This window comes from Arachis hypogaea, chromosome 4, assembly GCF_003086295.3.
Source record: "Arachis hypogaea cultivar Tifrunner chromosome 4, arahy.Tifrunner.gnm2.J5K5, whole genome shotgun sequence".
Taxonomy (NCBI): domain Eukaryota; kingdom Viridiplantae; phylum Streptophyta; class Magnoliopsida; order Fabales; family Fabaceae; genus Arachis; species Arachis hypogaea.
Window position 1 is genome coordinate 127,463,937 of NC_092039.1, and position 25,033 is coordinate 127,488,969.

General features: G+C 32.7%; 2 protein-coding genes across 9 annotated transcripts in view; one reads left to right on the top strand and one right to left on the bottom strand.

The window, feature by feature from the left end:
- The first annotated feature begins 231 nt into the window (after window positions 1–231).
- LOC112744886 (uncharacterized) lies at window positions 232–2,730 on the top strand. The gene is made up of 9 exons (XM_072234158.1): window positions 232–477; window positions 557–618; window positions 708–798; window positions 902–988; window positions 1,126–1,179; window positions 1,283–1,470; window positions 1,763–1,845; window positions 1,931–2,031; window positions 2,238–2,730. Exons 1-9 carry the CDS (start codon window positions 427–429, stop codon window positions 2,451–2,453), a joined length of 933 nt encoding a protein of 310 aa, XP_072090259.1. The 5' UTR covers window positions 232–426; the 3' UTR covers window positions 2,454–2,730.
- Window positions 2,731–3,540: 810 nt separating this feature from the next.
- The window catches only part of LOC112744879 (heat shock cognate 70 kDa protein 2-like), a 200,987-nt gene continuing 179,494 nt past the window's right edge, over window positions 3,541–25,033 (bottom strand). For 5 of the 8 annotated variants that reach the window (XM_072234146.1, XM_072234149.1, XM_072234145.1 and 2 more), the window contains exons 2-3: window positions 6,074–6,449; window positions 3,541–5,476 (exon numbers count right to left, since the gene is read on the bottom strand). In XM_072234146.1, the coding sequence (XP_072090247.1) occupies window positions 3,753–5,476; window positions 6,074–6,287 (1,938 nt within the window). In that variant the 5' untranslated portion in view covers window positions 6,288–6,449 and the 3' untranslated portion in view covers window positions 3,541–3,752. Of the gene's footprint in view, window positions 5,477–6,073; window positions 6,458–25,033 lie in introns of all 8 variants that reach the window. The other 3 variants (XM_072234144.1, XM_072234143.1, XM_072234148.1) reach the window with 2 other exon arrangements.

Consider the following 25,033-nt stretch of genomic DNA (forward strand, 5'->3'; position numbering starts at 1 on the left):
CCAAAGGATGACAAGAAATATCCAACCTATGCCAGACAAGCTGAGCTTTGGACAATCCCGAATACAATGTAAAATCGATTCCTGGCTAGAAAGACATCTTTAATTTTGATTTAAGAATAAAATATTATTTTTACATTTAAAAATTCAAAATAATGACTAATTTTTTTTTATTAAAGATAAGGATACTCAAACTCGCAATTTTTAAGTGAGTATAGAAAAATTATGTCATTTGAACTATAGCTCGTTGGCTAACAATGTCTAATTTACCTATAAATAATGGTATAATATTAATTAAATGTGTCAATATAAAATCCTACAAATGATAACTATTGAGTTTACATTTTACAAGTAGACAGCAGTTGGTAGTATAGCTGGTAATTTGATCGAGCAGTTGGTGTGCACACTGCAGAGGCAGAAACCAACTCAATGAATCGCAACAAATCCTCAACGCTCTTAACATACGCTGAGAAATGCAAGGTTCTTCTTCTTTCTTCTTCTTCTTCTTCTTTTTTTCAACTCGTATAACACATGATTCATTGCTACGTTCTGTTAGCAGAACATTTTGGCATCGAATTGGCAGGGTTCCCTCAACACTATCAAAGCAGACGCCAAAGGAAGGTATCAACTTTCTGTGTTAGAAACTCAAATCACAAACCTTTATCACTTCCTTTCGTCATTGTTCTGCCTCTTTTGCATGGTTTTAACAGCAAGAGTGATATCCATACTTCAAAGGTTAAGTACATAATCAAAAGGGGGCAACCATTCCTTTGGGTTCCACAAAATGATTTGCATAATGTGGTATGTTGTTAATCTCTCTATTCAAGTTCATCATATTGTAGAAGAGATTATTAGCTGGAATGGTGTGAAGACTATCAATTTATTTTTTTTTTCGTTTATGCAGAACACAATCATTGATGAGCGTGGTTCTTTTGCTGTGAGCACTCCATTTCCAGGTCCACTTGGGAGCTTGTTCAAATCATTGAAAAAGGTAATTCATGGAGTCCATAATTTTTCATTTGAAAATCATACTAGAACAATGTAATATGAGAAGCTGTTAATGCCTTAGCTTGATTTATACTTGTAAGAAATTATGAACTGATTTGTTGATTTATTCGCATGCTGAAGCTACCGGCACGAGTTGCTTTAGCTGGGGACGTTCTTCTTCTTAAAGAAGATAAGGTAATTTTTGAGAAACTGTCCTTATGCTTACTCTATATTGTTCAAGGTTGCTAGTATAATTTGCGAAAATGCTGCTCCTTTCTGACCGAAAAGCTTTGTGTAGGCCAAGTCTCTTGCAGAAAAACTTCAGGAAGTGATACTATCTGAGCAGAAATCAATCAATGAGTTCTCTTACACGGTTTCGGGGGTACTAAGTTCTAGCACTGATAGAACATCTCGAAGTGTTAATCTTAAGGAACTATTGGCAGAGGGAGACGATGCAAGATACTCCATATATAGATTTAAAATGAGGTAGGATCATATTCATACGTGTTTCAAAGTGTACCTTGAATTGTGCCATTTCATTAGATGGATGCAAAGATAAATAGATAAATAACTTATCCTGTGATCCCAAACACTAATTTAGTCTTCAATGTTTCAAAGTGACCATAGTTAATGTTTGTTTCTTCTATGAAATTTATGCTTCTACAAATTTTCAATGCTGATAAGTTTTGTGGCAATTTTGCAGAAGCTTTCAAGGTGTGTATATAGTAAAACATAAGTGTGTGTTCCATCTAACTTAAGAGTTTAATTCAATGTTCAGATCTTGCACATTTATCGATGGCAATGGAGGCGATTTTGAAGTGGATGTTGAAGATATGGAAAAATCTAAAGCTGATGTATTAGGTAAAGACCTGGTTTTTAGATGCACGAGTATCTTTTATTTATATAGAAAAACATATTCATGGATCTTTTATGTTTTCTTGTGTAGCACCATTCTCAGCAAAATTGATTGATGGGATTAACCAAAGTAATGCTAGACGAAGAGCCCTCGTACTTTTTTGTTTTGTTCACATGAATGTCAATGCGAAGGTAACTTACTGATCCGAAATACTCTATTACCCATTTCAAGTTTTCAACATGAACTCTATTGTTGGTCGATTATAATTTTGATTAACATTGTAGTTACCAAACTCCATGATGTATGATTATCTTTTCAAATCATTTCCTTCCCTCATTTCTGTTCAAAGATCGCAACTTGCGAACACATCCTAACTGATCTGCCGATGTTCTTGAAGGATGCATATATAACATGGGTTGATCGCAAGGGCTTTGATGTACTGGCAAAAGTTTCCAGCCCGATCATGAAGGACGGCATAGGTCAGTACCAGTGGAAAGAATACAGGTTCATGTTCAAGGAAGAGGCACAGGATGTTGAATCATTCTGTTGTCAACTGGTCGAAATGGAAGATGAGGTTGTCAAAAAGGTTTCAGTCTCCAGTGGATTGGCATGAAAACGTGCGATACTCGCCCTTGTCGGAGCTCCTATTTGTATAAATTTTGTTGGCTAGAAAATCTCAGTTGGCACATGCAATTGTTTTCGCTTTATAAAGTTGTTTTTTGCCATTCAATAGAATTTTAACATGTGCTACTAGCTGGATGGTAGGCATGGTGCTTAAATGCTCAATGCTTAATGAGAGCAGCTATAACTAATTGAGGTTCCACAAATTAACAGTGTTACACTCACACAATGTTAAGCTATCCATCTTAATTATGGGACCATTATCCAAATGCTAATCCAAAAATGTAGGAGCCGAAGTAGTCTCATTCTTCATTCTGTTTTAGCACTTCCTGTTTTTGTAAGGTTATCCAAAGTTGTTTCATATGAACAAGATTGTTTTTCACTTACAATAATGAAGCATAGTAGTACACACATGAATATGAATCCCAAATTGTAGTATGCTGGTCGTGATTTTTACGTATTAACATTTTAGATTTAAGTAAGCCACCATGACTGGTCTGGTAGTAAAAGGTTCGGGTAATATGCATGAATTCTAGATTTAAATTTCATCACAGTATATGGGCCAAAAAATGTGGCTTGTTTTTTATTGGGTGATGCTCAATATTATGTTTTAGAAAGGAAAAAGTACGTCAATAACATGATGGTGATGGATAACAGATCATCTGCCTCAAGCATGTGGAACACATGTCCCAGTTTAGGCCTCTTTGTCGCATCGTCATCCAAGGGTGCTTAGGATCAACCTCCTCTTCAGCTTTTCTATTCTTTATGCCACATTTTGGTTTATTATAAATGTAAGGTTAATCATAATTATCAACAAAATAGGTAAGTTTTGGTAGTTCAAAATTGCAGCAACTGCTTCCAAAATTGAAAAATCTACTCTTATAAGTAGCGGTTCTTTTAAAACGATAACTACATTAAGATTATGTGAAAATTTCATGGATTTCATTGCCAAATAACAAGTTTTCCTGGCAAATAACAAATCAATGGAGTTCGGCTTGTAATGTTACCCGTTTTCTTGATAAATTATATTATTCCACACCCATAACGATTATCGAATTTATGCGATCAAGAGAGCGAAAGAACCAGAAAGAGTTGATATTAAAATACTGCAAAATGTAAATCATGCAGGGGATTTCTTCATTACAAAAAATATATCACTCAATCAAAAAGAGTGATGAATCGGTAAGTTCTGAATTTCCCAACAAAATAAAGACAGTAACATAATTCGAATGCATAAACCTAACACTAAAAATACCCCCCAGCAATTAAAACCCAAAGGCAAACATAACACTTAGTCGACCTCCTCAATCTTGGGACCAGCACCGCTTCCACCAGCAGGAGGAGCATCATCGTCCACCTCACCACCGGCACCACCTTGGTACATCTTGGCTATGATGGGATTGCATATGCTCTCAAGCTCCTTCATCTTGTCTTCAAATTCATCAGCTTCTGCAAGCTGGTTAGCATCAAGCCATTGAATGGCCTGTTCAATTGCATCATCAATCTTTGTCTTGTCAGCTGGGGAAAGCTTTGAGCTGATCTTATCATCCTTTATTGTGTTCCTCATGTTGTACGCATAATTTTCCAAGGTGTTCTTTGCCTCAACCTTCTTCTTGTGCTCCTCATCTTCTGACTTGTATTTCTCTGCTTCTTGAACCATCTTCTCAATTTCTTCTTTCGACAACCTTCCTTTGTCATTGGTGATGGTGATCTTGTTCTTCTGCCCAGTGGTTTTGTCCTCGGCAGAGACATTCAAGATACCATTGGCATCAATATCAAAGCAAACAGTGATCTGGGGAACACCACGAGGTGCCGGAGGAATGCCTGAAAGCTCAAACTTACCAAGCAAGTTGTTGTCCCTTGTCCTTGTTCTCTCACCCTCATAAACTTGAATCAAGACACCAGGTTGGTTATCCGAATATGTAGAGAACACTTGCTCCTTCTTGGTGGGAATGGTAGTGTTCCTAGGAATCAACACAGTCATGACACCTCCGGCAGTTTCCAAACCTAGAGACAGTGGGGTGACATCCAAAAGCAACAAATCTTGAACCTTCTCATTGCCTTCACCACTCAAAATGGCTGCCTGGACAGCGGCACCGTAAGCAACGGCTTCATCAGGGTTTATGCTCTTGCACAGATCCTTCCCATTGAAAAAGTCCTGCAATAGCTGCTGAACCTTGGGAATCCTAGTAGAGCCACCAACAAGTACAACATCATGGACAGTGCTCTTGTCCATCTTCGCATCCCTGAGACACTTCTCCACTGGCTCCATACACTTTCTGAAGAGGTCCATGTTGAGCTCTTCGAACCTAGCACGGGTGATTGTTGAGTAAAAATCAATACCCTCAAAGAGAGAATCGATCTCAATGGTGGTCTGAGCAGTGGATGAGAGGGTTCTCTTCGCCCTCTCACATGCTGTCCTCAACCTCCTAAGTGCTCTGGGGTTTCCACTAATGTCCTTCTTGTTTTTCCTCTTAAACTCTTGTACAAAATGGTTCACCATCCTGTTGTCAAAGTCTTCTCCTCCAAGGTGAGTGTCTCCGGCAGTGGCCTTCACTTCGAAGATACCCTCCTCAATGGTGAGAAGAGAGACATCAAAGGTACCACCACCAAGATCAAAGATCAAGATGTTCTTCTCCCCCACGCTGGAAGCCTTCTTGTCAAGACCATAGGCAATTGCGGCAGCAGTGGGTTCATTGATGATACGCATCACATTGAGACCGGCAATAACTCCGGCATCCTTGGTAGCCTGACGCTGAGAGTCATTGAAGTATGCAGGGACTGTAACAACGGCATTCTTCACAGTTGATCCAAGGTAAGCCTCGGCAATCTCCCTCATCTTGGTTAGGACCATAGATGAGATCTCTTCGGCCGCAAATTGCTTCTCCTCACCCTTGTAGTTGACACAAATCATGGGCTTGTCACCAGCACCGGCAACCACCTTGAATGGCCACAATTTCATGTCACTCTGAACTGAGGCATCGCTAACTCTCCTTCCAATTAACCTCTTTGCATCTGCAACAGAACAATCCCTAGTTAACAATTCTCGCTCATGCATAATAACCTAAACTAACAGAAAGTAACAAAAACTTTAAAGCAAAAATGAGATCTTTAAACAACACAATTCCTCTCAGATATCTTTATTCTACCACTACAAACAAATATAACATACAACACCATCCACATACTTATCAATTTACAGATCACCTTTTCGACAAAGTTAGGGTGCATTTGGTTTGCGTTTTTTCTATTTTCTGGATTTTGTGAAGGAAAAAGTGAAAAAAAAAAAAAGGAGGTGAAAGGAGGTTAAATCACTGTTTTCACTTTTTCTTTCACAACATCTAAAACAGAAAAAACTGGAAATGAAAACACAATCCAAATGCACCCTTAGATTTTCACAACACAACAAGAAGCAGAAACATTTACAAGAATTTGAACCATTCAATGTCAAGATCTACACTTAGATCGCGTACCTCAAGATAGTATTATTCAGAAAACAACATCAAAACTCAACAAGATAAAACATGAACTAATTTTCAGCTAAAATCAGCTAACCCTAACGCAAATCTAGAGCAACTAAAACAGTCCGTGTTGATTTGAGAAATGACTTACCAAAAACGGTGTTGATGGGATTCATGGCGACCTGGTTCTTGGCGGCATCTCCGATGAGCCTCTCGGTGTCAGTGAATGCAACGTAAGACGGCGTCGTACGGTTACCCTGATCGTTGGCGATGATCTCAACGCGATCATGCTGCCACACTCCGACGCAGGAGTAGGTGGTTCCAAGATCGATTCCGATCGCAGGTCCCTCTCCTTTTCCGGCCATAATTTTCCGGCGTAAATCTCAAACACACGAACCTTTAGAAGAGAGAGTCAAAAATGAAAGAGTAAAAGAGAAAATAGTGTTAGAAAGAATGAGTGGTTCCAAGAAATGGGGTGGGAGAAAGGGTAAATATATAGGTATAAGAGGGAGAGTTTCTAGAATGTTCTGTGAGACTATAAGTGGGGTCCTCAGCCGTTGATTAATTTGTTAGGGTTGTTAATGGAGGGTTGAGATTTGATGCGAAAGGTCGGAAAGTATTGTTTGGTTTGAGCGTAGTTATTGGACTTTAGACTGACGTCGGCTACGCGCTTATAATGACACCTCATGCCTCATGCAACTAGCAATGGCACTTGTGTAAATAAATTCTAGATACATCTTCTTCCAATTCGAGAAGAGTTAGTTTGTAAATGATATTTTTTAAAAAGAAATTACTTATTACATATATAAATATAATATAAATATTAAAATAGTTTATGTGAGAAAACAAACTTTGTTACACTGTTTATTATTAGATATTTTCTATTTATTTAGATATTAGATTAATTAAATTAAATAAAATTAAATAATTAAGATCAATGTAATTACCGAAAAAGGGGGGTCAAAGTAGGTTGGGCCCACGGCCGAAGAAAGTGAGAGGCTTTCCACCAATCACAAACACGATGGTCTATTTAGCTTTCCGTAAAAGCAAAAAGTGATAGTAAATTAATGTTTCAACAGAAGAACTTTGGGCCCAATCCAATAGTTATTTCAGTAAAATAAATGGGTCATTAGTTTGTTGACTTAGTTCAAGTGGGTCAACTATTAGCCTAGTCCAGCTTCATCATCAGCAAGTTTTCAAGTGTCAGACAATTCAGGCCCTAAAGAAATGGTGATATTTTTGGACGATAAGAGAATTGGTTGAAACCAAAAATATAACTCATTTTGCATGGCCCTTCATTATTTTTTGTTATAAATCCCCATCTCCTACAGGCCCAGACCCAAATGGTTAGTGGGCTGTGGGCCATTCCCCAGATCTCTCCCTCCCGAAAACAAAAGATGTGTTGATACCCCTATCAAAAAGAAAAATTGTCAAAGTACACAATTAAAAAAAAATTTGTTACCCAACTTTGCTCGATTGAGTGGTCAGCTCATTAATTCACTTAAGCAATTGTCAGGCTTTAAATCTCGTCTTATATATGCAGCAACTTATTAGTTTGCGATAGACCCTTAAATAAAGCTCAGATTCATAATAGATTATTAGTCTTTAACTGGCTGGATTAAGAGATATTACGAATAAAAAAATTTGTCTAGATTCATTTATCGTAGTTTTGGGATAATGTATTCAAAAGGAAAATATCTTTTTTTTATATATGAAAAAAGAAAAATTTACAATAAATAATGTATCTTTTTCGGTTTAAGTTAATTTAGTAGTTAATTCATTCCTTTAATTAATTAAATACTGAAAATTTTAAATTTAATTGTGTATATAACAATTTATTGATCAATAATAAATTTTTAAATAGAACTGATTTAGTTTTTAACTTATTGAATTGAATAAAAACTACCACTAATTTAAAATACCTGAGGTACCTGGAAACGTGTTGCTCAGTGCAACATATATGATACATATTACACTATTTGTATAAGTTAAGGTACAAAGACCAATGAGTTATAATTCAAATGGTATAGTCTTTCATACTCAATTAAAAATTTGCAGGTTCGAGTCTCCTATCTTTAATAATAATAAAAAAAAAATTAAGGTACAAAAACAGAATTTAACATAGTGATTGAAACTTTCACCAAACAAAATATCACCTCAATCGAATAAAAAAGGGTATTTGATTGTACATTAATTAGCTAGTCGAACAAAAATGTTGCGGTATGAACTACACGCATGTATATATGCTTTTATCTCTGAAAATGGCAAACATTGATGGGGTAGAGCTACGGAATCAAGGGTCACGATCTAATCTTAAAAATAGATTTGATGCACAATGCATGTTTCCCATTTACTCTCATGTCACGATCCATGCATGGATGGAATCTTCATCACAATTCACAAATTCATATCCATTATCAAATCTTTCGACACGTACACCATTTGTAAACCGGATAAAAAAATTTATTTCAAAGACAATAAAAGATCAATCTAAAGCCATCTAAAATTATTTTATTTTATATTTTTTAATTATTATTTATTTTATTTTATATTTTTTAATTATTACTGAAATAATTAAGTAATATTAATTATAATAAGTTTATAATTATAAATTTTAAATTAAACAAAATTATTTTAAGTTATTGTCTTTATAAATATTTTTTACTTTATTAAAATATTTGAGTTTAGATATTTTACATAATAGTTCAATTATTATTATTATTTTTTTTTTTTTTGTGATGCTAGTTATCTTGATTCAGGTGATAGTGTTGATTAGTCACAAAAAAAAAGGTGATAGTGTTGATTTTGCTTGTGTTATTAGAGATTGTAGTGGGAGTTGACAAAGGGGTGTTTGAAAATAATTGAGAATAATAGTATTTTTCAAGGAAATTGTTTGCTATTTGGAGAAGATATCTCTTAGCTTGAGATGTGGCCAACGAGATGTTATTTGTGAGACAGATTGTGTAAAAGCATTTAATCTTGTTACTAATCACCAAGATGGTTTTGGGTTTATTGATTCTTGGAGCTCAAAATAAGAGATATCATGCATTGAAATTGGCGTGTTGACTTTCGTTTGATTATGACATATGCAAACCCGGTGGGATACTGTGACAAAGATGGTGATAAAATTACAATCTTTCACCTTGGGAGGAATTTAAAAATAATCTTAAAAAGAATTGTCCCTCTATTTAAGCAGATCCTTTGTTTTATTTTTTTTTGTTTAGTTTATTTCAGTCACCAAATAATTATATTTTTTAACAAAAAATAATTATTTTTATTGAAGTGATGTTACGTAATTAAATGCATATATAAAATTATTCTAATATATACTAATACTAGATCAAAATGAAATTTTAAAATTATATATATAGAATAACATTTTTGCTAAACAACTCAATAACTTTTTTTTTATTTAAAACAGACTTAAATTAATCAAAATTTTAATAATAAGACTTAGATATTGATTATTTTATTTGAAGTAAAAAGAAAATGATGGTAGGTTCCATGTTTTCATGATGAGAGTGGATCAAGCTGCATGGAGGGATCACCATTATTTCTTCTATCTATCTCCCCACATTAACTGATGACTCTTTATATTATATGCTCCCACCACCACCATTCTTTGTCCCTTTGCTTTTTTTCCCCTTTTATTATTATTTTTTTTAATAAGTAGTAAAATGCGAAATTTGGCAAAAGCAGGTGGAGCCTTTCTTGATGCATTATATTCCAATGATGAAACATTTTACCATTTCTTTTACTCAAACAATCACTATTCTAGAGTTGGGTCGGCCAATTAGGTGATATATAGTATTATTAGATATTTTTTAAAAAAACATTTAGACTTTCCTTCATGCATGTGTGTTTGGTTAAAGTTTCACATTGCTTAGAATATGGAGGGTCTCTTATCTGAATGTGAATTTATATGGTCTCTTCAAAATTCATAATCATATCTCAAATAAGGTAAAAACTCAGGTTTAGTTGACTTCACGTGAAATTGATAGTTAAGAGCTATTAGATTATTTGACTAATTTGACTAAATTTTCATCTAACGGCTCTCAACTATCAACTTCACGTGAAGTCGACTGCACCCGAATTTTCACCGTCAAACAATTAGACTGAAAAAATTACACTGCAGCATATATTTGCTCATTATTGTGGAATTTATCATTATTTTTTTTTTAATTCGACGATAATATATTTTTCATGTTCGACAAAAATATATTATCATCGAATTTTAAATATATTACCGAAGGAAATGAATTACTTATTAAATAGTCACGCAAAGATTTGCTAATAATACTCTTTAAATATTGTTTTTCTTTTTTTATTAATTAGTTAGAAAGTATAATTTGCCATGAATCTTTGGATTTGTCGTAAAAGTTAAATTATTGAAGTCAATTCTGAAATGGATCCGTACTATATATCCCGCCCAGGAACATATAAAAAGAAAATCTTGAAAAATGAAAATAAAAAAATAAAAATTGTGATGGACATCAGGACATTCATAAAGGGAGATCAATAACACGATGATAATTGATACCTAACTTTAACAGAACGCTTCAGATTCAGATTTCATAAAGAAAGCTATGACGAATTAAAAATTAGGTGATTAGAGTTTTTTTTTTTTTTTTTTTTGTAAAAGATATTGGAAATTATTTCAGTGATAATTAAACTATATTTTTCACTTGATTATCATTAATATATGGGATCAAAAATAGTAACTAAAATTAATTTATTATATATTTATATAAATACATATATGGTTTAATTTATACTAACAATTAATTTTAATAAATAATTTTAATGTATACTTAACATAATTAATTATATTATACATATAATTACATATTTATAATTAATAAAATTATAAATTCTTTTGGATTATATGGCCCCCAGCCAGCCACTAATAAAACGTGTGATCTGTCAATAATGCATCTATCCAATAATTTTTATTAGTTAAGAATTAACTATTTCTTAACTAATATTAGCTAATATTTTTATAATTATTTTTTTATTCTTTCTTATTTCGTTTTTTTTCTTTTTCCTAATTCTACAATTTCATTTCTTATTTCTGGTTATTCGTTGCCGACACCAATCACTAGCGTCGACCATCCTTAATTATTCTAATATCTAAACTTTAAATTTTAAATTCTAATAAATTTTAAATTATAACACTAAATTTAAAATCTTAAATACTAAATTTTAGATGCTAAACTCTTAAACAAATTTGAAAAAATAATTTTATAATAAAAAATTGACTAATATTATTAACTAAATAAAATTTAGTGGTGATTTTTTCGATACCTAATTAATTTGAGGGTATTATATACCCTTTTTACATGTTTCAATTAATGGGTGTTAAGTGTATTCATTAATTCTAATTAGCAAATGAATTTTTAATTTTTAAAAATAAAAAATAATGAATTTAATACATGTATTAAATACTTTATATATACATATCTTAATATATGGTACATATATTTAACTCTAATTAAATTAAACCATCATATGTAGTAAACTTTAAACAAATTATTTAAATAAAAAAAAGAAAATTAAAATTGAGTTGTTGTATATGCTGCTGGAGAAAGAGGGAAGAACATAGAACCTTAATCCTTTTCATCTAGTTTCGTCTTCTTCTCTTTTCTATATTCACAAAAAAAATCGTTTTCATCTTCTTCCTTCTCATTCGCTATCAGGATATACCTTCTTTTTCCTCATTATAATCTTCGAAAGTCGTCAATCTTGTTGCTGTAATTCAGAACAATCCATCGTTTTTGGGTTAAATCCTCACAAATGATTATAAAATTGTGACGGCATGGGTGAAAGAACGATGGATTCTTCTGGATTATAGCAATAAGATCGACGACTTTCGAAGATTAGAAGGAGGAAAAAGAAGGTATATCCTGAGAGCGAAGGAGAGGAAAGAAGACGAAAACAAATTTTTTCTGTGAATATAAAAAAGAGAAGACGAAATTAGATGAAAAGGATTAGGGTTCTATGTTTTTCCCTCTTTCTCCAACAGCATATACAACAGTCAAATTTTAATTTTCTTTTCTTTTTTTTCTTTTAAATAATTTATTTAAAGTTTACCACATAAAATACCAAAAAAAAGTTTACCACATATGGTGGTTTGATTTAATCAGAGTTAAATGTATGTACAATGTATTAAGATATGTATATATAAAGTATTTAATACATGTATTAAATTCATTATTTTTTATTTTTAAAAATTAAAAATTCATTTGCTGATTGGAATTAATGAATACACTTGATACCAATTAATTGAAATATGTAAAAAGAGTGTATAATACCCTCGAATTAGTTGGGTATGGAACAAATCACCAAATTTAATTCTTTATACTTATCCATATTATAATATTACATGACATATAGATATAGATAGATAAATATTTAGCATAGCAATACACGAACAGCATAATGTTGTCTTCCATTGCCGAGCACTAAATTCATGAAGGCGATGACAAGCATAGCTGGCATTAATTGGGACTCTTGCATTAAGGTTCACATTATATTCTTGATGGTTAAGGTTCACAGTTAGTGGTGCATGGAGCACTCTTGGATTAGGGTTTGCTGGCATAGATACAATGTCCAAATTAAATAAATATGATGAGTAACTTGGTGAAGGGACTTAACTACTATTATCGAGTGATGTTTAAGTAGTTTTAATTATTTTAGAGTGAAGTCTCTCTCTCAATCTCTCTCTCATGATTAGAAATAATTTATTTGTCCATCTATATATCAATAATATATATGCGCAAAAAAATTTAAATAAAGAAAAAAGTTAGGAGATTAACAATTTTTATTAATATTAGTTAATGTATTAGGTCAATATTTTATTTTTATATTATTAAGATTTAATTTTTAATAGATTTAATTATTTTATTGGTTTCTATAGTTTTGCAAAATTTTTAATTAGGTTCTTATATTTTTTTTTTCTTTTTAATTGGATTCCTGCACTAATTTTTTTTTCAATTAGGTCCCTCTTGATAATAAGACTTAATTATTTAGGGACCCAACTAAAAAAAATTGATACAGAGATTCAAATAAAAGAAAAAAAAAAGTATAAAGACTCAATTAAAAAAAGTTGGTGCAAGGATTTAATTAATTAAAAGAAAAAAAAAGCATATGGACCTAATTAAAAATTTTGCAAAATTATAAAGACCAACAGAATAATTAAATTTTTTTAATATTTAAAATTTATTAAAAATAATAAATTTTGTTAGTTACGTAATATTGTTGTTAAATAGAACGAGCCTTGCAAATTTTAGGACATATATATATACATATTAAAGTAATAAAAAAAATATGTATGCATGAAATCAAAATATATGACAAAAGAATCCCACTACTGTTGTTTAGTCTTGAAGATAAGTTGAATGAATAAGAACTCGAGTTTACTTCATCACATTATGTCACACGTATTGGGTTAAGAAAAATTTTATATATTATTCGAGTAGGGGAAAAAGAAATTTAATCCCAAAGATTGTGACAAGGTGTTAATTTCCACGTTTATTTTGTCTATATTCATTAGCACATCAGCGAAACCCTCCATCACTTTCCTCTCTAAGACTGTCATTTCAATTTCAACACAATGTGGCAGACCATGACTAATGTAAATAATTATTGGTGGTTAGCACGTAATTATTCATTAATTTTCGTAACAAAGTAAATAATATTTTGTTCTCGTATTGATGGTTATATACTTTAAATAAAAAAAAGTTAGAGAACATTATACAATTTATTATTTTTAGTCATTAATTAATTATTAATGTTTAAAAATATAAAATAAAATATATTATTAGATTACTAGATTATTTATAAAAAATTGAATTAATAACTAAGTAATGAATAAAATAATAAATTATGATGACATCTTAATATTTTTATTAAATAAAAGAAAGATAAAAATTTATGTGTTTTGTATTGATGAATTATTATTTATAATATTAGAATATATAGACTCATATAGATCAAGAACTAATCAAGATTAAAGAATGCTCAAGAATAATTATTGTTGTTCTTGTATAGTTTTTTCTTCGGGTTCTTAAAAATAATAAATTGATATGGTCAAAAATTTGATCTAATTTGCATTAAAATTATCGGATTGGATTTAATATTCGCATTTTTTTAAGTTTGGATTCGATTCGATCCGATCCAATCCAATCCAATATGCACATTTGTATATCAGATCGGATCGAATATCAAATATATCCGATAAAAAAATATATTCTTAAAATTCAGAAAAAAAATTAAAAAAAATTACCAAGACCAAACCCCAAACCAAACGGTCATTGAAGCATAATTCAAATAAAAATTAAATTTCTTTTCACCAGAAGCAAACTCTGATGCAAACATTCACTGAATTACAGATTTTAACATCAACTAGAAGAGACTTATATTATCTAAATTTTTAAAAAATCAACTAGAACCAAACCCTAATCATATCTCAAAGGAAGCTAAGCATATGCAAAACTGCAGAAGTGAAGCAGAAAAAAAAAATTCCAAAAGCATAATAGAAATGCAGAAGTAGATGAGCAACTGAAGCAGAATGGCGATGATGATTAATAGATTCGTCCGAGCCAACGAACAAAGCAACAAACAAACAAAAGGACAGCGAGGCAAAGCAGCAGCAAGGACGGATGAAAGAGATGCGGTGAGACGACAACACGGCAATGGAGACGACCTTAGGATACGCGGTCTGAGGAGACGACGAAGGAGACGCGACAATGAACGAGATGTTGGTGACTGACGGTGGTAATAGATGAGGTCATAAGTGAGGCGAGTTTAGGACAATGACTGGGACTGGGTCTGGGTGAGAGAGGAGAGGCCAAGAGGGAGAGCAGCGCCGTATAGAGGGGATTTCTGGGTTAGGGTTTACGTTTTCTTAACTGTGATATTTATATTATTGGTGAGGATCTGCGTCTCTGGGATTGGATATGCGGAAAACAATGCAATATCAGCTATCCGATCCTATCAGAGTACGGATCGGATAATATCCACAAAATGCGGATCAGATACAGATAAATACTGCGGATATGCGGATATTATCCGATCCATGTGCAGTCCTAGAGGGTGTAGACTTTGATCAAGTCTTTCCTACTATCATTAAGCCTATAAATCTATAACCATCAAAGTCATTATCACCTTAACCATGTCCTTTAATTGGCATATTCGCTAATTTGATTTTAACAATGCCTTTCTCAATGGAGATTATTTAAGTGAACTTATTTTAATGAGACAAGCCCCAGGCTTCCATTCAGATCAAGATTCATAGGTTCACAAATTACATAAATCATTGTATGGATTAAAACAAGTTTTTAGAAACTAGTTTTTAAAATTAGCAGCTATTCTTGAAACATTTCGTTTTTAAAAATCAAAATCTAATTACTATTTATTCATGAAGCATACTAACCACTTGAAATTATATATTTTAGTGTATATGGATGATATATTAATTACAAATAGTGATCTTCACACTACAAGAAAATTAGGATTTTGTGACGCTCTCAAACTGTGGAGAAAAGTTGAAAAAAGGTAGCAATAGCTTTTCACCACCCTTTTGAAAGGGTCACATCTACAAGCATGTTGGTTACTTTATTGCCACGCTTTTTTTGTCTCCACGCTTTTATCTATTGCCACGCTTTTAAGCGTGGCTGTATGTGAGAGATATGGCTACATTTTTAAAGCGTGCCAATAGCGAGAGATATGGCTACATTTTTAAAGCATGTCAATAGCTAGAGATACGTCTACGCTTTTAAAGCGGGCCAACTGAGAGAGATATCGCTACACTTTTAAAATGTGCCAGTAGCAAGAGATATGACTACGCTTTTAAAGTGTGCTAGTATCGAGAGATATGCGCTTTTAAAGCGTGCCAATATCGAGAGATATAACTACGCTTTTAAAGCGTGGCTGTTGATGATTGCTGTACAATATGGCTACGCTTTTAAAACGTGGCTATAATTTTGTTTAGGTTCTATTATTCTTTTTCTTAATCTTCGTAAAAAAACCTTACAAAATTTATAGATAATTGTAAAATTTAGACAACGACCAGTAATTTTAAGGTTTAATTACTCTGTTGGTCCCTATAGTTTCCCAAAATTTTCAATTAGGTCCCTATACTTTTTTTCTTTTTAATTGGGTCCCTGCACCAAATGTTTTTTTCAATTGAGTCCCTACACTTTTTTTTTCCTTTTATTTGAGTCCCTGCACTAATTTTTTTTAGTTTGGTCCCTATACAATTAAGCCAATTACTACAAAGAAGGACCTAATTGAACAAAAATTTAGTGTAGGGACCCAATTAAAAGAAAAAAAATATAAAGACCTACTTGAAAATTTTGCAAAACTATAGGGACCAATAGAGTAATTAAACCTAATTTTAAATCAAGTAATCCAACTTTTATAAACTTGTCACCAAATATAGTGTTTGATCATATGACATCCTCTAACAAAATACAAAAAATCAAAGTCATACAATTCCAACAACCATTACATTATCTACTTCGTTTACATACTTCTTTACAAAATATGAAACTTCATGATTACTGACCATCCATTGTTAGCGAAATTATTTTCATCAATGTCCTGCATAATTTTAAATATTGTTATGTTAGTGCATCTTATATTTTACCAAAAAATAAGAGGGCATATATTGAAAACCACGATGTATTCACAATATTCATCATTTTGCCATGAATAAATATTACACTATCTCTCTTTAATATCTCTGTATGACAAAGAACAATAGTCAATACTATACTTTGTTAAATTGGCAATCAAAATATTATTCTAAAGTAGTATTCTTATGTGTTTTCAAGTAGAGTGAAATTTATGCATGTCTTATTCACTCTTAACCTTCTTTTAAAAATAAAAAATATCTCTCCAAAATAAAGAACAATCAACAGTACACAACCAAAAAATTCAACAGCTAACAGTGATATTCAGTCAGCAACAGTAGCACGAACTACAAACAGAAAATTTAACATGAAAAATAAATTTCTATAGTTTGGAGTAACAAGGAAGTAACCACTTCTTTTTTTTTCTTTCTATCAGTATCTCTCTATAACAATAATATGGAAAGATAGGTACTTATAGCATCTTTGGGTGGAATGTGAGTTGATTTGAAAGAGTGAGGAGTATTTCTTGGTGTGCTACTTGAGGCATCTAAAGGAGAATTTTGGGCAGCTTGCACTAATGCTGCTACCTTTTTGTCACTCATTCCAGGGTTGATTTGGTGCACCAATACCTTTAATAAACTACATACATCATCTATCTTCTTCTCTAATGATGAAACCTTCTCGTTGTATTCAACTTTGACTTGGCGAATCTCCTCATCTTTTTAAGGGAGCTTCTTATAATTGAAGCCTCATAACAACGAAGTCGACCTGGTTGGTCCTTTCCTAGGACTCCTATAAATGCATCCTCATCATTTTCTCTATCTCTATGTGGTTCTGAAGTTCAGTCTATCAAAAGTGACAACCAATAAAATACAAAGTCACATTAACTCAATACAAATAAAAATCACTTTAAAATTTATATTGTACAAATCCAAAAATAAATACAAACAAATCACAACTGTAGTTTGTGTTTTAGCATCAATTTCTTTTCCTTTTTTACTTATGCAAGTTGCTATGCAAATTTTAGCCCTTGATGGTTCTTCACTGTTCTTTTTAGAGTCGCGCTAGAGTACATGGAGAAAAACTTACATGAAACGTGCTAACTAGACAACTACAACATGAATCCTTTGGTTGGAAACAAATTGGGAGTTCACAACTCATCTGCAACACACTCATCATTATTTCGAGGGATTCTATTGAATTTTATTTGAACATCTTTATGAAAATATCTTGAGCAAAAGTTTATACACTCATTCGCAAAATATCCTTCAGCAATGAATCCTTCTGGACGACTTCTATTATGAACATACAATTTTAGTCTGTACATATACCATTCAACAAGGTACATCCAACGATATTGAACTGGACCACCTAATCTCACTTTCTTTGCCAAATGAATAAGCAAGTGCACCATTATGTCAAAAAAAGTTGGAGAAAAAATTCTCTCCAATTGGCATAATGTCTCAGCAATCTCTACTTCTAAGTTAACCACCTCATTTCGCCTAATTATCTTCTGACATATCCGAAAAAAATGAACATAATTGAACTAGAGCGATGACAATATGGTCAGGAAGTATGCTCTTGATTGGTACTTGCAACAAGTAATATAACATGAAATGACCATCATGGGTCTTGTAACTAGAAATCTTCTTTTCTGTTTGATGCACACATTGAATGATAATAGAAACATTGTCGTCTGGTAATTTTGCCCCTTTCAACACACCACAAAGGATTGTTTTCTCTGCTGGAGTCATTGAGAAGCATGTCTTTACTAACTTAGTTTTTTTACCATCCTTCATATCTTTTGGTTGAAGGTTTTTCCTGATACTCATGTCTTTAAGGTCAAAACGAGCAGCTGCATGATCTTTTGTCTTTCTGAAAATATCCAAAAGAGTTCCAATTATGCTACCAACTATATTCTTCTCTATGTGCATGACATCATGGTTGTGTCTAAACATGTTGTACTTCTAATATGATAAATAAAAAAATATTGACCGCTTTTTCCAATTCGATATGCCATTCTTTGATCTCCTTTGCTTCTTCCCAAAAGAATTATCTACCTCTTGTAATATATCAAATACAATTGTTCCCTCTAACAACTGTAATGGAGACCTAAGTTCAGTTTTATCGAAAGATCTTTTGTTATGCCTCCATGGATGATTCACAGGTAGAAGCTTTCGATGATCTATATAAACAGTCTTGTGACTATGTTTCAGATAAATGGAAGAAGTCTCATCATTACAACACGGACAAGCCAATTTTTTTTTTGTGCTCCACCTAAATAACATAGCATATGCAGGAAAGCCATTAATTGTCCATAAAAGACATTCTCTCATGTTGAATGTTTTGTTTTCTTTGGAATCATATGTTTTGACACCTGACTCCCACAATTTTTTTAATTCTTCAATCAACGGTTGAAAAAAGACATCAATGTCATTTTTTGGTGACTGTGGTCTAGAAATGAGTAAAGAGAGCATACAATAATTAGGCTTCATGCTCATCCAAGAGGGTAGATTATACACCATCAGAACAATAGGCCATGTACTGTGTGTACTGCTCAAACTTTGAAATGGATTGAATCTGTCGCTTGCTAAGCGAGTCTCACATTACGAGGCTCCTTTGACACGCTCATTATGTTGCTAAGACATAGCTTCAACCGCTCTTGTGCATATAAAAAGCTTTTGAAGTCTGGGAATCAAAGAAAACTGCCTTAGAGTTTTTGCAGTAACTTTGCGAGACTTTCTAGATGAGATAACATTATCCTCTTCTACATGATGCTCAATATAACGGGATGTTCTACAGACATGGCAAGATGATTCATTCTCATGTCCGTTCCAATACAACATGCATCAATCTTTTGGTAATCAAGACCCAAATTCTTCACTATATTATTGGTTTTATCAAAAGAAGTAGGAATATTCAAATATGAAATTTCTTCTTTCAATAATTTCAAGAGAGAAGTGAACGACGCATTACTCCAACCATGCAAACCTTTTAACAAGTAAAGACGGATGGTAAAAGATAATCATGTGAATCCTTTACACCCGGGGTATACTTCTTGGCTTGCCTCATCTAACAATTTATAAAATTATTTTGCACATTCGTTAGGCCCCATATTTTGTCCATCAACTTGTGTAGTATCTCTGAATCTATCACGTAACAACTCATCAATGTTATCATTGTAGTTATATTCATCGTCTGTGTCATTATCAACATCCATATCAACAAGTGATTCCCCAAGATTAAACCACTGTCTATAACCTTCTATAAATCTGTGGCATATTAGATGGTCATACACGTCATCTCTCTTTAACCAAAGTCTATTACAAGGGGCATTGAATTTCTTCCCCCTGAGAGATTCTTGTTGATGAAAAAGCAAAGTGTAAAAATCTTTTTATACCGAGTTGATATTCTTTCTCATGACGTGGTGTATCCATCCAATCCTTGGACACATCCATCGAAAACCTATATATATAGGAGTTTTTTGAAATGTTTTTTTTTTTAGGAACGGTTTGACCACGCTTTTGAAGTGTTCCAAAAGAGTTACAGAAAACGGCCACGTTTTTAAAACGTCACTATAACGAAACTATGTTGTCACGCTTCAAAAGCATGCTTGTTTCTCTCTATAGCTACGCTTTTTAAGCGTGGTAAAAAAATTGTGGCCAAATCTCTAATCAATTGCCACCTTCATAAAAGTGTGACCATTGACCTCTTTTACCATGCTTTTGAAGCGTAGTAAAAAAAAATGTGGTCAAATCTCTTATCAATCGCCACCCTCATAAAAGTGTGGTCATTTACCACTTTTGGCCACGCTTTTAAAGCGTAGCAAGAAAAAAGCGTGGCCACAGACCTTTTTTCTTGTAGTGTCATCATGCAATTCAGGAAACAATTAATCAACTGCATAGTATTGAAGATTTAGGTGATTTCACCTATTTTTTAGGGATTGAGGCACAAAAACCACTTTCAGGAGCTTGTCACTTATCTCAAACAAAATATATCAGGATCTCTTAATCAAAGCAGGAATGGCAGAAGCTAAGCGAGTCTCTACTCCTATGGTTACTACAACTAAGCTGTCAAAAGAGGGAGTTGATATATTCAAAAACCCAACTCTCTATAGATCTACAAGTGGTTCTTTACAATATGCAACACTAACAAGACCTGAAACTATATATTTTGTAAATAAAGATTATCAATATATGCTGAATCTTTAACATCTCATTGGAAATCTATTAAAAAGATTGAGCTATTTGGCTGGCACAACAATTAAAGGTCTCGTATTTCATTCTAGTTTTGATCTAAGGTTGTTTGGTTTTTCAAATTCTGATTGTGGGTCAGATGTAGATGATAGGAGGTCAGCTTGTGGATTTTTTTTATCTATTTTAGATTAATCTAATATCATGGTCCAGTAGAAAGTAGCCTTTAGTGAGTTGATCTTCTACAAAAGCAGAATATAGAGGATTAGGTGTTGCTAATTCAGATATTATTTAGGTTCAGAATCTTCTTCAAGAACTTTGAATTCAACAAACTGCACCACCTATTTTCTATTGTGATAACAGCAGTGCAATATTACTAGCAGCTTGTAAATCTCGAGTAATTAGTAAATAATTAACCAATAAATTAATTATTTGAAAAAAGTTAGAAAATCAAATTTTATAGTTTTATGAAGTAGAAATAATTAAAATATAAATTGTAACACTAATTTTAAAAATTTTGGCACAAAAACAGACCAACAGATCGAATCGGGTCCAAACCGGGCCCAAGGCCCAGCCCATTTACTTTCTTCTAAGTGGCTTCAGCCACTTTTCCCTCAGGCAAAAGGGAATTCACGCAGAGAAGGGATAAAATCGACGCCGAAAATTCACCAAAATTCAATCGCTCGTAACTTTCAGTCTAGAGTTCCGATTGATGAGCCGTTAGCGGTCACACATTTGTCTCAAAATTTTCTAAAAAACTCATAAATCAATTTGGTAATAATTTAGGAATTTCTTACTTAATCATTCTTCCCCATTTCAAAATCTAAGATTTTGATTTTGAGAGATTATGTGGTTTTGATGTTCTAGGGTCAAATTAGCTCATGGATAGTGTTGGGCTTTGTTTATTTCATCCGTGGATAAGGTAAGGAACTGTTGAACCCTTGTGAATTGGTGATTTAGTGAGCTCAATGTTGATTATAGTGATATTGTGTGAATTAGATTATGTTCTTGTTGATTTGGAGTTCAATTGGGCAGTTTGGAACGAAATTCGGGTGATTAAGCTTGAAGAATTGACATTTGGAAGCTTGGAGCTTGTGAAATGAGAGGTTTTTGAGTTGTTCTAAACTTAGGGAGGAATTGACCAAGGTATGATTTTGGTTTCTCGTAGATAAAATATAATGTAACGTGAAAACTTAGACTAGAAGACCATAAGACAGGAATGAACTGAATAAATTATTGATGGATTATGTATATGGTATACGATGTGTGTATAAAGGATAAATGAATTTGTATGTATTGGATTGTGATTTTGATGAGTATAAAATAAACATCATTGTTGATGTGTTGAGAATTGATGGTGAGTTTGTGACATTGAATTGAATGGATTGGTTGAGAATTGATGATGAGTATAAACGGTTTGTTATTGGAGTTGGTTGGTTTTTGAAAAAATTTAATATTGGAATAGGTTTGATTTTAAAATGATTTGATACTAGGAATGATTTGAATGAATGAGAGGTATTTGGTTTGATGGTTGGGACCCTTGAAGGGTGGCAGAAGTTTGAGTTTTAGGGGAGATGTTGTCGAAATTTTTAGAAGAATTATAAGAAGTTTTATTTTGGTTAATTTGGATCGAAAGAATTATATTATTTTATTTTGATTTATTTAAGAAAAGAATGAATTATGTTTGAGTCTAAATGATTTGGTTTTGAAATGAGATTGGTTGTCGCTCCCCTAGGCTGTATTTGTTTACAGAGACAGGACACTGTGACAGGGATACAGAGACACAAAATCGTGTTTGACAAAAGAGACATGGACAAAGATAATGTGTCCAGAGACACTGAATTAGTGTATTTTGTGTCCATCCTGACAGGAAGGACACAGAAACACTAACAAAGGACACAACTTATTTTTCATTTTTTCTTTCATTATTCTAGTTAATTTTTCATAATTATATTTTTTATTATTATATTTTTCATCTCAAATTTTTTGAATGAAAAAAATAAGAATAAATTGGATTTTCATAATTTGTTCTAGTTTATCACCAATTAGAATACATGAACACAAAGTTTTGTGTCTCTATCCATCAGTTCTTGTTCTGTCCTGTTCTCAGTGTCTTGTCCTGTCTTGTTCTCAGAAACAAACGCAGCCCTAAAGTCTAGAGGCCTTGTCGAGGGTTTAACTAATAAATAGTTTTCCTTTTTTCTTTTGAAAAGAGTTTAAATTCGAAAATGGTTTTGAAGTTAGCTCAGGAAATATGTAAATGAATGAGATATGTGATTTCGGGTAAGAGGCAGTGACGTTGTCCGCTTATTCAGGAAAAGAAATGAGGAAAAAGAATGATGAAAATTGAGTTTGAATTGATGAAATGTGAGTGTATGAGAGAGGGTATAAGGGTGGTAATGATATATTGTGGCTATGATTGATTAATTGAGGAAGTGCGGAAGGTTGCGAATATGCTAGAGATGCATATACGAGTTAATGAATGTATGAATGGTTTATAATGAATTTGAAAATGAAACTATTTTTGGACTTGACCTGGCAAAGATAGTGGTGATTTACCGCTTGTTCAGTGTCAATATGTCTGTGGGGATCGTGGTAATTTACCGCACACAAGTGTGCTGTTTTTCAATTGAAAACGTCTGGGAGGATCGAGGTGGTTTACCGCTCACCAGCTGAGGATCGTGGTACTGTACCGCTCACTAGTTTTCAAGAAAACGATGTCTGGGTTAGCTACTGGACATGTCGGGTTGACTTTATAACCGACAGATGAGACTTATCAGCCGTAAGGCAGGCATACATCATGTGCATTTGTGTGATTTATTTGAGAATGCTTTGCTTTGGCTTGCATAATTGTTTGACTATAATTAATTGCTATATGTCTTATCTGCTGTATTTGTTATCCATGCTTGTACTTTTCTTGTCTGTTTTGCTTGTGCTTGCATCTGAGAGGTCCCTTGTCTGGCAAAGGAGTGACTGTTCCACCAGCATTTTTGGAAGGCTGGAGGAAGCAGAAAGTGAAGGGTTAAGTTAGAAATTGATTCAGGACTTGAGAACCTTACCGTTACCTACTTTTTGATTTAGTTTACTTTCCTTAAGTTTTTATTCTGAGTGTCGGAGTTCTAGGAATGCTTTTACTTTTTTTTGGGACCTTATATATTATTTATGTGAGCACCTTTACCATACTAAGAACTCCTGGTTCTCATTCCATACATATGTTGTTTTTAGATGCAGGTCGTGAGGCACCGCACTGAGCATTTTGGAGACTCTTGGGAGCGAAGAACTATTTTGGGACTCGGTGTTTGTATTTTGTTTATGTTTATATATGTATATAGGTTCTCCGCTTTATGTATAACTTGTATGTTTGTCCCTCTTAGAGGTTGACTTGGAGAAACATATATTTTTTTTATGTTTGGGTCACTTTTGGGTTATATATACTCTGGTTGCCCTTTGCTTCGCAGGCCGAGTTTAGAGCTTGTTATTTTATATTTTTTGAGCTCTAATCTTATATATATATTATCCTTTCCGTTATATCTTATCTACCTTTTTGCTTAATATTTCGTGAGTGATGCGTTTTCTGTTTCATTTTTGTTTAATTTCTCTTTCAAGGTTCCTACTTACAACTTCCTTCAATTATATTACATTAGTATTTTTATTTTCAGAGGTCGTATTGTCTCGCCACCTCTGATTTATATCCTAAATATAAAGCTCTGTATGGTAGGGTGTTACACAACTAATTCTATCTTTCACTCTCAGCTTGCACCAAATATTTTGAATTGAATCTTCACTTTGTTTGAGAGAGAGTAAATCAAAAGAAATTGAGTGTAGTTCATATAAGGTCTATTGATATGATTGCTGATATATTCACTAAAACATTGTCCATCAAAGTTTCTGAAAAATTTCGAGACAAACTTAATTAAAGGAACATTTAAAGAGTGACTTTAAGTTTGAGGGAGGTTATTAGAAAATATAGATTCATATAAATCAAGAATTAATCAAGATTAAAGAACGCTCAAAATTAATTCTTGCTGTTCTTGTATAGTTTTCTCTTTGGACTCTTAACATAATTGTTCTATTTCCTGTTAAGGCTCAACTTCTATATATAGCATGTGCTATAACTATCTAAAACACAATTCAATCTCTATCAATACACTCAGTTCTATTCATTTACATTTTATCACTACTTTCCTAATTCTCTTTAGTGTTTATTAATTCTGGTTTTCTTTGATATAGTCACTAAAAATAGCATTTCTCATCATTCCTTTGATTTTACTTTTGTTATTCTTT